Here is a 12,185-nt window from a genome sequence, read left to right as displayed (position 1 = left end):
TATATGGATCAGTTTTAGAAACATATACTATCACATCACAATGTAGCGATTCTCAAGTGTGCTCATCGTTGTTTACTGGGGTAAGTAAATTATGAGACATTTGTAAAAGTTTCTTAACTAAATACTCTGAAACTAACTACGACTCTGAAAATAGAAGCTGCCTTACTTTGCCGAATTTGGACTTCGCAAATTAGTTCATAACGTGGCGAGTAATTTGCGCTCCCATGTAGAAATGTCTATTCATTCAAAAGCAGATTTTACTTTTAAGAACTAAATGGTGATATTATAATGCGAGATGCCTATTTACTGTCAGATTGATTTATTGACGAATCACAGTCAGCCTTACTCCTTTCGTTCTTCAACAGTTGATTTTACCCCTCGCCATTATCTTCTCGACTATTAATTCCTATGTCTGTGACCTTACCTAACTTTTGTTTTTTTTTTTCTAATTGGAAATTTATTTAGAATACACATAAACATTCTAAAATTTAAACCTATTAAAAAAAACGGATTATTGACTTGTTTAATTTTAGTAGGTGTAATTTAAGTAGTGTAATTTTATCTATGTATAATTCTGGGAGTGTAATATGTGAGAAATTCACGCCTTTATATTTTTGTCTATGTATAATTCTGGGAGTTGTAATATGTGAGAAATTCAAGCCTGTATAATTTTGTCTATGTATAATTCTGGGAGTGTAATATGTGAGAAATTCACGCCTATATAATTTTGTCCTGACACCAGCATCGTAGTAAATATTGAAAATTGTCGGATGGATGATTTAAAAAATTGCTTTTAAGTGAAAAAACAACCGTTTTGTGTGTTATAATATTTCATAATTTTCAGCAGCAAATGCAGCAGACAGGCGCCACCCCTACTCCAGGTTCTCCTACGTCCCGGCTCCTACTTGAATACGAGATGCATCTTAGGAACACGCTTGCCAAGGGAATGGACGCGGAGAGTTATAGCCTGCATACTTTCGAGGCTCTTCTTTCGCAGAGCATGGAAAATCTTGGTAAGATTACAATGTTTTTGTTCCCCAGAGAAAAAAATTACAGACTGTGGACATCGATGTTCCAGATACTTAATGTCTTATCTGTGATTATCTTTTTATACCGTTGCCAGTGACCATAAGTTCGAAAAATTCATACATCAGAATACTTTGCAAACAATTGACAATTCTTACGGAAACGACATATCGTCTGCCAAATCATCCTGTCATCTCTCTATCTATTTGTATAACCTTATTATCAGAGTTTTCATTTTCTATACTCTGAAGAGATGGTTCTTTTTTTATTATATTGGAAACATCGATTCTCCGGACGGGCCACATCTATTTTATTGTGGTCATAACGTCCTTTGTTATGGAAATACTTCTTTCAACCTCTATTTGCCTCCTTATTCGTTGCTTACAAACGAGTATAATTTTGAAGGTGGCCAACCGTTTCTTGGAACTGAAGGCTTTTTGATTATGCCCCCATCCGTCATCATTAGTTTTTTTGTTGTTTGAAAATGCAGTATAATTAAATCACGTGATATGTACGTCGAAAACGTATTTCATTATAATCTTACTTTACTTAATTCTCTTGATCATCGTCTTCTGCAAGTACTTCACATTATTTAGATGTTTACTAAAAATTGAATTGTTTTGAACTAATTTTTGATCTGTTACAGTCTTCATTGATTACCTTATTGGTTGTAATATAAATCACATTGCGTTCCGAATTTCTTTCATTTAAAATTTTATAATAATAATAAAAAAATACTAATAAGGCAATCTTTGGTCGTTACAGAATTCGCTGAAAGTCTCCCAGGATCAAATCAACGTAGTCCGTATCCACCACGCAGACGTAAGTTTCATTTCTATAATCGTATAATTCATCGTCACCTTGGAGCGGAAAGTCACTAACATATTTGTTTAAAATTAAATAGATTTGTCAAAGTGCTTAGTTTTCTTATAAAAATCCATATATCGAATTGCGTAATGGGTATTAGTCACTAACAGCAAAAAATCACATATTTTTATTTTCCGAATGTCATCAAACTCGTTATTTATTACAATCCGCTTCAAATTCAAACGTGATCTAATTACGAAGATAACTTCATTATTATACTATTTTAACAGTTTTTCGCGCATTATATTACCATAAAACCCAATTAAACTAAATTATCAAGTTGGTATGTAAACTAGCTAATTGCTTTAGTTATTGTACGCCCTCACTTTTTTCGCAAAAAGTCATTTCCTTTCTAAACAGAATATGGACGGGTTGTTTTATAGAATTTCAAACAAATTTCAAAGATAAAATTCAAGTTCTGTAAAAGTTCTATTCGAGTTCTGTTATTGTTTAATCATGGGCTGGTTATATAATAGTACTTGGAACTTATCACTTCACTTTACGCACTCCGTGTCAGGACGATCAGTCAATTTTGATTAATCTATTATTCATTAAGTGTAATTATTTTCATATGGCATTATGTTTAGTTAGAATTTTAAACATGTCGTATTTTTATAAAGGCGCCACTCACGACCACAACGAGATAGAAATGATAACTACCAAATACCAATGCAAAAATTCACTTAACATAAATAAAAAATACCTATTACCCCAATGTACCAATATTGCAAAAAATCGCTAAATATATTTGTTAAAATATGTTCTATGAGTTATAAACTATCGAATAAATGCCAACTTTCGTCAATAATTATTGGAAATTCCCTTTGTGGCATCGATTAAATTAAATGAAAACAACAGAGTTTGTTTACACCACTATTATAAAAATTGTCGGTAAAAATTGATAATGTTTTTTCGGACGCGACCGGAATAGACGTTCACATTTGACGTTGGCATCATGAGAACTGTTCGTTTCCTCGACTCGTTTTTGTGAAGTTAGCGCATATGTGGAGCTGCCGGAATCTGTTTTTCTTCATCATCACCCTTACTAACATTATAGACGCAACCACAAAAAACACATCTCAAAACTGTCAATTTGTTAGTAAGTGACTTGTCTTATCATAATTCATCACACTAAATAAAAAAAAATTCCCCTCTTTTATGTATTGGTAAAGTAGCGGTGACAGAACATATCTTTGAGGATATATAAATCAATGTCTTTTTCATGTATAGGCCCCATGCAGATGCAAATGCAACAACAGGGTGGCCCGAAATCCTCTACACTTCCACTGCCCCACCGTATCAGTGTAGAGCGGCCACCCAGTGCTGGACGTGAACGATCTGAAAGGGATGGTTACTACAGGTAAATGGATACATTTTACTAATGTTTTTTAAAATATAAAATTTAGAAAGCATATTTAAATGCCTGCATTAATTAACAAACAGTAAAAAATACTATAAAATTTGATCCTAGCAGATAAATAAACTTAATGTAGGGTTACTTATAGGGAGTTCACATTTCCCGAAAATAACAATAATATTTACAGTTCCCCACATTCACGTTCGACTGGTAACATTGCAACCTCGCGCGCGAATCATTTCATTCTCTCTCCAGTGGTCTCAGCCGCCGGATTAGCCCTAAATCTTCTCTAACGTACGCGACCTGTTTTTTTACTGATTTTACACACCGAGAGTAATCACGCAACCTTGGGTTTTGCGGATTGGAGAACCAAGGAATCATCCAGCCAACAATCCATTTAAATTGGCGATAATCACAATCCTCCAAACTAATAAATGAAACAGAAAAAAATATAAAAACAATTAAATAGTGTTCATCATCATAATCTTTTATATAATCGAATCACTTTAATTCATAATTCAATGCCACGGCATCGTAGAGAGAGATCTCCAAGACAAGAGTTTACTCGGGTATTAGCTCTTATATTCTTAGATTTAGCTCCGTCGAGCGCCAGATAATCTTCTTTAGGCAATTTAGACTGAGCGTCAGTTCATTTGATTTATGCTTTAGTATGAAAAAAAAACTCACCCTTTTAAAACTACCGCCTTATTTTTACACCAACAAATTTTTGATTCAGATAGGGACCAGTAGAAATTATTATGTGTGGGAACAAAGCTAATATTTTCATTCATTTCTTATCAACTGTAATAAAAATATCTCTTATAGAGATGGTTTAAATATAACTGACGAATAAAAATATCAAATGATCACGAAAATTTCCACAACTTTTGTTTTCAAAGGCACGGCTTATTTGATCTTGATAACTTTTTCGCTGTATTTACAAGAAAAATGAACTAATCTTTTGGAAAGTATCATTAAAATCACTTAAGATTAAATATAACTGACGTATAACAAGTCATCACCTTTCGATTTAATCATGTGTTTGCTGAAATTGCTTTTTTTTTCAGTGACCGAAATGAGCTGATGAGGGACAGAGAAAGAGAACGAGAAAGAGAGAGAGAGCGGGAAAGGGGATATCTAAGCGATCACAACACCAGGTATTATTTTAAAACGAAAATGGCAAATATACATCACATTTTTTTAATAGAATACTCATACTGAATATTTTTTCAGGGAACGTATTCGCGACCGCGACCAAGGATACATGAGTGATCACAACTCAAGGTAATGCATTCAAAAATATTTATTCAGTTAATCTATCCTTTTCTCAGTTTTAAAACACAGTAATTTTATTCAAAGAAAAGTTGATTTTTCTAAATTAAATTAGGAGAATCTATCGAACTGACAAGTTCAAGGGTGATTTTTAGGTATTTTGGGGCTCCAGACCAGAGGTGGCTATCAAATTCAATAGTGGGGCGCACTTGGGATTTGTACAGGGTCAGCAGTTGTGTACTTTTAAAGTATCTGCCGGCCCTGTACGCCCAGTTTATCAGAAGCTAAGTTGACTCTGGGTTCGATGGAGCCTCCGTGCCTGAGTTCGTCACTTAGCTAAAACATGCAGCGAGACTTTTCTAGTGGGTTCTTCACTAACGTTTGGAATATCATTTGTAGGTATTGATGCGTTTGCCTATTACCAGCACCCCCTCTACTGTGACTTTTTGATAAGTGTTCGTGAATTCGGTCACAAAAACAATAGGGGATAGATAAATATACACAAATAATATTGGCAAATTAACCGCATTGACTACACTAAACCTCGGACTTCCTCGGATAGTCTCCCCGAGAGTGGAGAGTGGACAGCAAGCATCATGTTAAAATGAGGATTAACCCTTGGATTGCGAGCGAATCCGTAGCGTATTTACTAGAAACTCCCAGCAATTCAAAAAAGCTCCTAGCATTCTATTTATTTTCTCTTAACATTGTTCAGCAAAGAAATAATGTATTTTAACATTGTTCTGCTTGTTGGTTCGTCACTTGGAAAATTCTTCATTCGTCACTTTTTGTAATATTAATTTCGTGTCAAGTGTCATAACTTCTCGTTTTCAAAAGTCTTGGAAGCTACTGTATTTATTTACCCAAAAGCCTCATATGACTTATTTTTGTTGCGAAAAACGCTCATGTAGCTTAAAAATATAATTAAACTTAATTTCCTCTTTATATAATATTTCTAATAACATTAGAGATGATAAAACAGTTATCTAAATATAAGTAGATATCCTAAGAAAACCATAAAACATGGAAATATACAATTTTTATAAATATATAATTTAGCGAAAACTTAAAGAAAATCAGCAGGTGCATGGCAGGCAGTCTGGCACAATAAGGGTTAACAAGCAAATTGTTAAGCAAATAAAAAAGTAGATAAAACATTACCTCACTGTTGTGCTTTTACAATCGAATTTTAACGACATTCTTAGCAGTAGACATTGCCATTGATTCGTTTTTGGATCTTCAGAGGTAATCTTTAAGAAAATCAATACAAATTTACAAAAAAAATGAATGGTTCCAGCTTCGTGTCCAACTCTCGCTGCGCCTCTTGCATCGGTGAGTCCGCCCGCGCCCAGTGGTTCCGCCACTCCGATGGCTGGCGGTCCGGGTCTTCTACGCTGGGCTCCAGCCAGGGAGGTGCAGGGGGCGCTCCGCCCTCGCAGGGGGCTCGCGGCTCGCTGCCGCCCGCGCCGCCGCGCCGTTCGCCCTGGGACTCGCTGCCCAGCCTGCGCCACGAGGGCAGCCTGAACGATTCTGGTTACAAGAGCAATAGAGCAGATTCGCTGGAACAGAGGTACTTCTACTATTATCTGAATCCAGTTGAGCATATGTGTAGTGAACAGTAGAAAAGTTGAAAAAGACAAAAATTAATAAGACTACATTTTGAACATAAAAATTCTTTCATAGGAGCGGATTCCAAAACGCACCTATGGACAGATATTTTTTTAAAATTAATTATTTCGTACAATATTCTGTATCGTAGAGAGAGAGATAAATTAATGTTTAGATAGGCGTCGATTTTTGGGGAATTCTTCGCTAGGCCTATATTTTTGCTATGGAGGACAAGTGACTAAATAAAATACACATTCAATCTACTGGACGACAAACTGTTGACCTTAAACACAGATTCTATCAAAAGTTTTTCAAACTAGCATAAAATAAATACACAGATAAGAAACGATTTCCTCGTCAAGTGCATCAATACAAAGGAGAAAAGATAAGAATAAGCTATTGGCGAAATGTTAGTATAGTACGCGATTCAACTGGAAAGTAGAACTTAAAAGGCCACCATGAAGACCAAAGCAGATAAACAACAATCTCAACTAAATAAACAATCTCAAAAGACGCAGAGGTTTAAAATGGTAGACCCCGGTCTAAAGTGTTAAGTCCAGAAATAGTTACTTTACCCAACAATGTCTGTAATTAACGAATTTTAGAAGAACATGCATACTATACTATCTCTGATAAATAATACTTGTTGTGATTTGTTACAGAGGGATGTTCGACCGCCAGGATAGTCTGCGCTCAGACTACCTGAGCGACCGCGAGTCCCAGCGCTACGGGATGGTCCAGCAGGCGTCCATCGAGAGCACTGACTCTCGTCTCTGCTATTTGACTTCTAGCGAGGTAGGTGTCTTAATTTATAAATATTTAAAGTTTAGTACTCATTGAGAATTGTCCAGAACAAAAACCTATGGAATATTACACATGCTGAAACATCTCGTGCCTTTGGAACAACAAGGTTCTATCTGCCATTTATGTTAAATGAGGTTCAAATTAAAAATTCAGAATAAAATGGTAGCACTTAAAATTTACGAGAAAGTAAATATGAAGAACATACTGTAATTGAATTATCCTCATATTTACGAAAATTCTAAGCAAAAACGCGTGGTATTTATCCAAAAAACTAAGCACAAAAAAAACAAACATACTAAACTTGGAGCAACAATCTGATTATTTTAATATGTTTTTTTTTGTGCAGAATGTTCGAAACTTTAAGGTAATTCAATTAATTCTTTTACATACCCTTTTCTTCAAAAATTTTTCAATCTTTCATTTTCTCAGTTGCGCCTAGTTGGCGGATGGAACCTGTTGTTTTAAGCAAATGAGCTAGAAATTAAGTGCAAATGAAAAAATGTTACTTAGGTAATATTTAATATATGGCAGATAGAACCAAGTTGCCTGTAAAATTTGCAAACTGAGCCTTGTTGTTCTAAAAATAAATATGCATACTTCCAAAATGTTGCTCTTAATTTTCAAATGGAAAATTGATATTCAAAAGAAAAAAAGATTTATTTTAAATATAACTTTTTCCGTATAACTATCTGCAAACTTACATAGAAGTTGAACATATTTCACATTTTATTTTACATTTTGGCTAAACTGTCAAATAAAACCTTGTTGTCCCAAGGTCGTGATTTGCAAATAATGTCTGCAGAGAGAATTTATAAAGACAGCTTATGGAATTATGCATGTTTTCGTAAATAAAACGTTTGGAAAATCATTCCATATGATCAGCACGGTTTCAGCGCATTTCCTCATATCCATGGAATCAATTCCCATTTAATATACGTCAACAAAACTTTATCAAAATCTTCTTATTTTATATAAATAATACAGACCGGAGTATGAAAATTTCGCAAATTGAATTGATTTGTCAATATGTTATCTGCTTTTCATTATGTTTCCTTTATACACTAATAGGCACAAAGGACACTAACAAGAAAATATTTTCCTCAAAGCTTTCAATCGTGTTTCCAATACATGTTTAATGATCCGTATTGAATGGATATTTAAAACTGCTTACAGAATTAAAAAATAATCACTTCTTAAAGATTACAACCACTTTTTTGACGTGGATTCAATTTTCCAATTTACGTGGATTTCAAAAAACCTTTGATTTGAAAATAATTGTCTCCCGAGAGGATAATATACAGAAAAACACGCACACACAACATACACAAAGACAACATTACTGACGTATAGCACATCAGCATCCAGAACCACGGTGAAACAAGGAATCCAGGTTAGTGGTATGTAAGTAACGTGTAAATATTTTAACAATCTTAATAATGATAAAACGAACAACCCTTTTAAACACGATAAAGTACGAGGATTCTTTAAACTTAAAGGCGATCACCACGAAATTACGATAACATTAGTATTATTATTATGTTATTATTAAACAAACAGATTTATATAGTTAAAACGGATCGATAAATATTTTTTTCAAACCAAAATCTTGACCATTCCTTCAAAAAATATAAAGGTATCAGTAAAAGAAACACGTAAATGTGAATTCGTTGGTTATAATTTACTCAAGAATCGAGTGCAATTTACCCGAGATAATAAACAAATAAATAAATAGTATGTATCTTCCCTCCCCAAGGAGAGAGAAGAGAAAATCTCCCCAAGAGCACAACTATCAGTAATAATGATAGGTTATCTAAACAAATAATAATGATAGGTTAACTAAACAAATAATAATGATAGGTTAACTAAACAAATAGTAATGATAGGTTAACTAAACAAATAATAATGATAGGTTATCTAAACAAATAATAATGATAGGTTAACTAAACAAATAGTAATGATAGGTTAACTAAACAAATAATAATGATAGGTTAAATAAATAAATAATAATGATAGGTTAAATAAACAAATAATAATGATAGGTTAACTAAACAAATAATAATGATAGGTTAACTAAACAAATAATAATGATAGGTTAACTAAACAAATAATAATGATAGGTTAACTAACAAACAAATGAAATCATATCTGAAACCAGCAGTGCTTACTTAAAATGACGCAAGGCAAGTACAAAATAGAAAGCACCGCTAAGGAATTTACTGAAATAAATTATTTTTTTACTTGTCCGTTCCTCAAATAATTTCAAGGATTTTGTTTAATTTTATTTTATTACATTAGCTATTTTTTAAATACATGAAAATTCAACAGTTATTAAAGCAAAACTTAAACAAAATGTTAGGCAGTTGTAACTTCAAAATCATGGTTATTAACATAAAGTATGCGTTAAAACAAAAATATTTCTTCAATGGTTAAATAAGAATATATATTTTTTTAAAGAAAAATGTGGACATTTCCGCTAGGTTTGAAGTTTGCCAAGGACCTTGAATGCTCATCAAGGATATTAGTAACGTATTTTTTCTCGTTTTTTGATCTTGTAAATTGTTGAAATAAATGAACTTCTTCTTTTCTGTGCCAAAAAAGATGAAAGAAAAGATTTTGTAAATGCGATAAATAAGAATGAAATTACGTTTCAGCTCGTTTAATCACCCGAAGTGGATATAATAGAAAATGAGACAACTGTATTTAAAATGCGGTTTCATTGTGGAAAGAGCGGGATGAATAACACTTTGTGTGGTAACTTCGTTCTTTGCTCCGCGCACTGAAAACGAAGAGAGGGATATATTATAAGATCGAGTATATTAGCACGTCAGTAGGAAAGGGATGCATATTGTTTGCAGATGTACGCTGCCGAAATATCTGAAAGTTTCCGTTTATCGATCGGTGACGTCACGTGGTACCCCCGAAATTCAGTTCAATATGCTTTTGTAAGTGAGTTCGCTTGTATTTCTCAAAAATTACAAAGCTTAAAAAATATATTTGCTGTAAAAAAACAAATCTACGTGAAGTTAGTGGAATGCTTCTATTTTTGCTAACGATACCTAACATTTTTTCCTTACTAAATAAAGTAATTTTTTTAATTGAAATAAAAGGCGAAACGCTATTTTACCTCATTAATAATATCCAAAAAGGGTTGGCTATGACTCAAGTTTCACTGTGGCCTAATATCAACTTAATTAATGAACTTGTACAAACATAAATAAATTCGATTTAGAGCGTAATTAAAATAGAGTATGTTTTTTAAAACCCTATTACCGTGTTGTATTCCTTAAATTTATTCAATCTTCTCAAATTTATTCTATCAATTCTTCCAATTTATTTTGAAATGTTTTTTTTAAACCCTTTTTTTGGAACATTCCGAATAAAAAATACGTCGAACGAACGCACATCCAATGTCACATTCCATAATGTAAGCTTAAGGGTCGCACACCCGCACACCAGCACCTTCACCCACACACATACAACGGCAGATTTCAATAAAGTTTCCTCCCCCCCCCTCTCCAACACTGCCTCGCGCGTATACACACAGCTCGGATACATGTTTCCGCGCTCGTATCCAAAGGTAAAACGTATAAACAAACATAACCTTAGATGCTACGACCACAGGCAAGGCTTCCATCTGCGCTTCCCACGTTGATACAAGAATGGTCTCCACCGAACGTAATCTACGCCCGGCGTAGAGCGTCTACGGTTACACGGAACATTTGGGGGTTATGTTTTCTCTTCGACAAACCAAATTCTTCTCCCTTAAAATTCTCGCGTGATATAAAAGGTTTCGTTTATTTCACCGATAATCGACTAGGCGTGTGTGTTAATTTCCGGGTAATACTATATTCAACACGTTTGCTTTTTTGACGTGATCCGGTGATATTGTGTGTTGAAAAATATATAAAACGTCAGTTAGCTGTTTTTATTTTGACTGAATTTGATAGTGAAACTGATACTGTGTGACGTTTATGGATTTGATGATCTTGAACTCTTCCGGCATTACATGTTTGTGTTGACAGTGGAACAATCCTGAAACCTGTATACATTTCTGTAATCAAGGAGTGAAATCTTCATAATGTAATTCTTCCCTTTGGACCTGCTTTCACAAAATCTGTGATATATAGTAACAAATGTAAGCCTAAAAAATATACTTAATAGATATTTTAATAAAAAAAGTCATTTATTAGACACATATTCACTAGTATAAACATAAACATTACTATACTTTCTGTAGACTCACAGTAGAATTTATTAATTGAATTTGTCTTTAAAACGTTAGTTGTTACACATAAATAAACACCTAGTAAATGTGCGTAATCGTAATTTGGAAGAAATATATTTACTTACAATATAATCAAATGTTATGCTGTTTTGCCTAATAACAAAATTCAACAAATTTTAAAAGGTGCAACGATAATAATTTAAAACTAAGTGGTTAATTTTTTAAATTAATTCTATCAATGCCAACAAGTAGTAGTTAATATTAAATAAATTTAAAATGTAAATTATGACAATCCTTTGTGATTAAACGATGACGCCTTACCGTAAATAAATATTTAAAATGAATCTTTATGGGGGCCATCAGATCCAAACACGGATGTCGTTTAAAGGTAAGAGAAAACAATTATGTGATTACTTATTTAAATAAGTAAAATGTTTTTTTTAAATTTTATTTGTTTTTCATTAAATTTTGGTCACTAATACAGCTTTTGTGAAATTTATCCCTGATTAACGCAATATTAATTGCACAATAATTGCTTGACAATAATGTTGTCAATCGAAAGTTATCGCCAAGGAAGACATAGCGCGCAGGCGTTATAATTTGATTATTTTTTATAGTAAAAGCTGTGTTTTTGGAAAAGGGATGCGGCCAACGAGGATCACTAACAAAAATATCAAAAATGGTCTCGGATGTATTATTTTATTTCAATGGCATTATAATAAAAACAAGACATCTTACCCGGATTAAGGAAAAATATTTAATTAATAAAAAGGGAAACTTTTTTATAGTTCAATGGAAATGTTATCATTTGGAACATAATAACATGTTTGTTGATGTTTAGTTAGAGAAGTGTAAAACTTTAAGCAAGTTGAATAGAAACCCCCTTCGAACCAACCCCAACCAAAGTAAACAATATTTTCTTCAACACACTAACTTTAAACTTTAGTTCCAAATTAACATGATATAATACACTAAGCACGATATTTGAATGCTTAATCTTCTAATATTACTGACAGCTTTGTATCT

The 12,185-nt window shown here is 33.1% G+C and overlaps 1 protein-coding gene across 14 annotated transcripts in view; it reads left to right on the top strand.

Annotated features, from left to right (window-relative positions):
- sif (guanine nucleotide exchange factor still life) overlaps nt 1-12,185 on the top strand; it is a 442,635-nt gene that overhangs the window by 74,453 nt on the left and 355,997 nt on the right. For 12 of the 14 annotated variants that reach the window (XM_089631928.1, XM_089631958.1, XM_089631906.1 and 9 more), the window contains 7 exons: nt 845-1,013; nt 1,792-1,848; nt 3,124-3,253; nt 4,318-4,407; nt 4,484-4,534; nt 5,820-6,092; nt 6,793-6,925. In XM_089631928.1, coding sequence (XP_089488054.1) covers nt 845-1,013; nt 1,792-1,848; nt 3,124-3,253; nt 4,318-4,407; nt 4,484-4,534; nt 5,820-6,092; nt 6,793-6,925 — 903 coding nt within the window. Of the gene's footprint in view, nt 1-844; nt 1,014-1,791; nt 1,849-3,123; nt 3,254-4,317; nt 4,408-4,483; nt 4,535-5,819; nt 6,093-6,792; nt 6,926-11,472; nt 11,548-12,185 lie in introns of those variants that run through there. The other 2 variants (XM_089631932.1, XM_089631940.1) reach the window with 2 other exon arrangements.

This window comes from Hesperophylax consimilis, chromosome 1 (genome assembly GCF_061612785.1).
Source record: "Hesperophylax consimilis isolate HC1 chromosome 1, BYU_Hcon_1.0, whole genome shotgun sequence".
Lineage (NCBI taxonomy): Eukaryota > Metazoa > Arthropoda > Insecta > Trichoptera > Limnephilidae > Hesperophylax > Hesperophylax consimilis.
The sequence above is the reverse complement of the archived record's forward strand: the minus strand, read 5'-3'. Positions and strand labels throughout refer to the sequence as shown.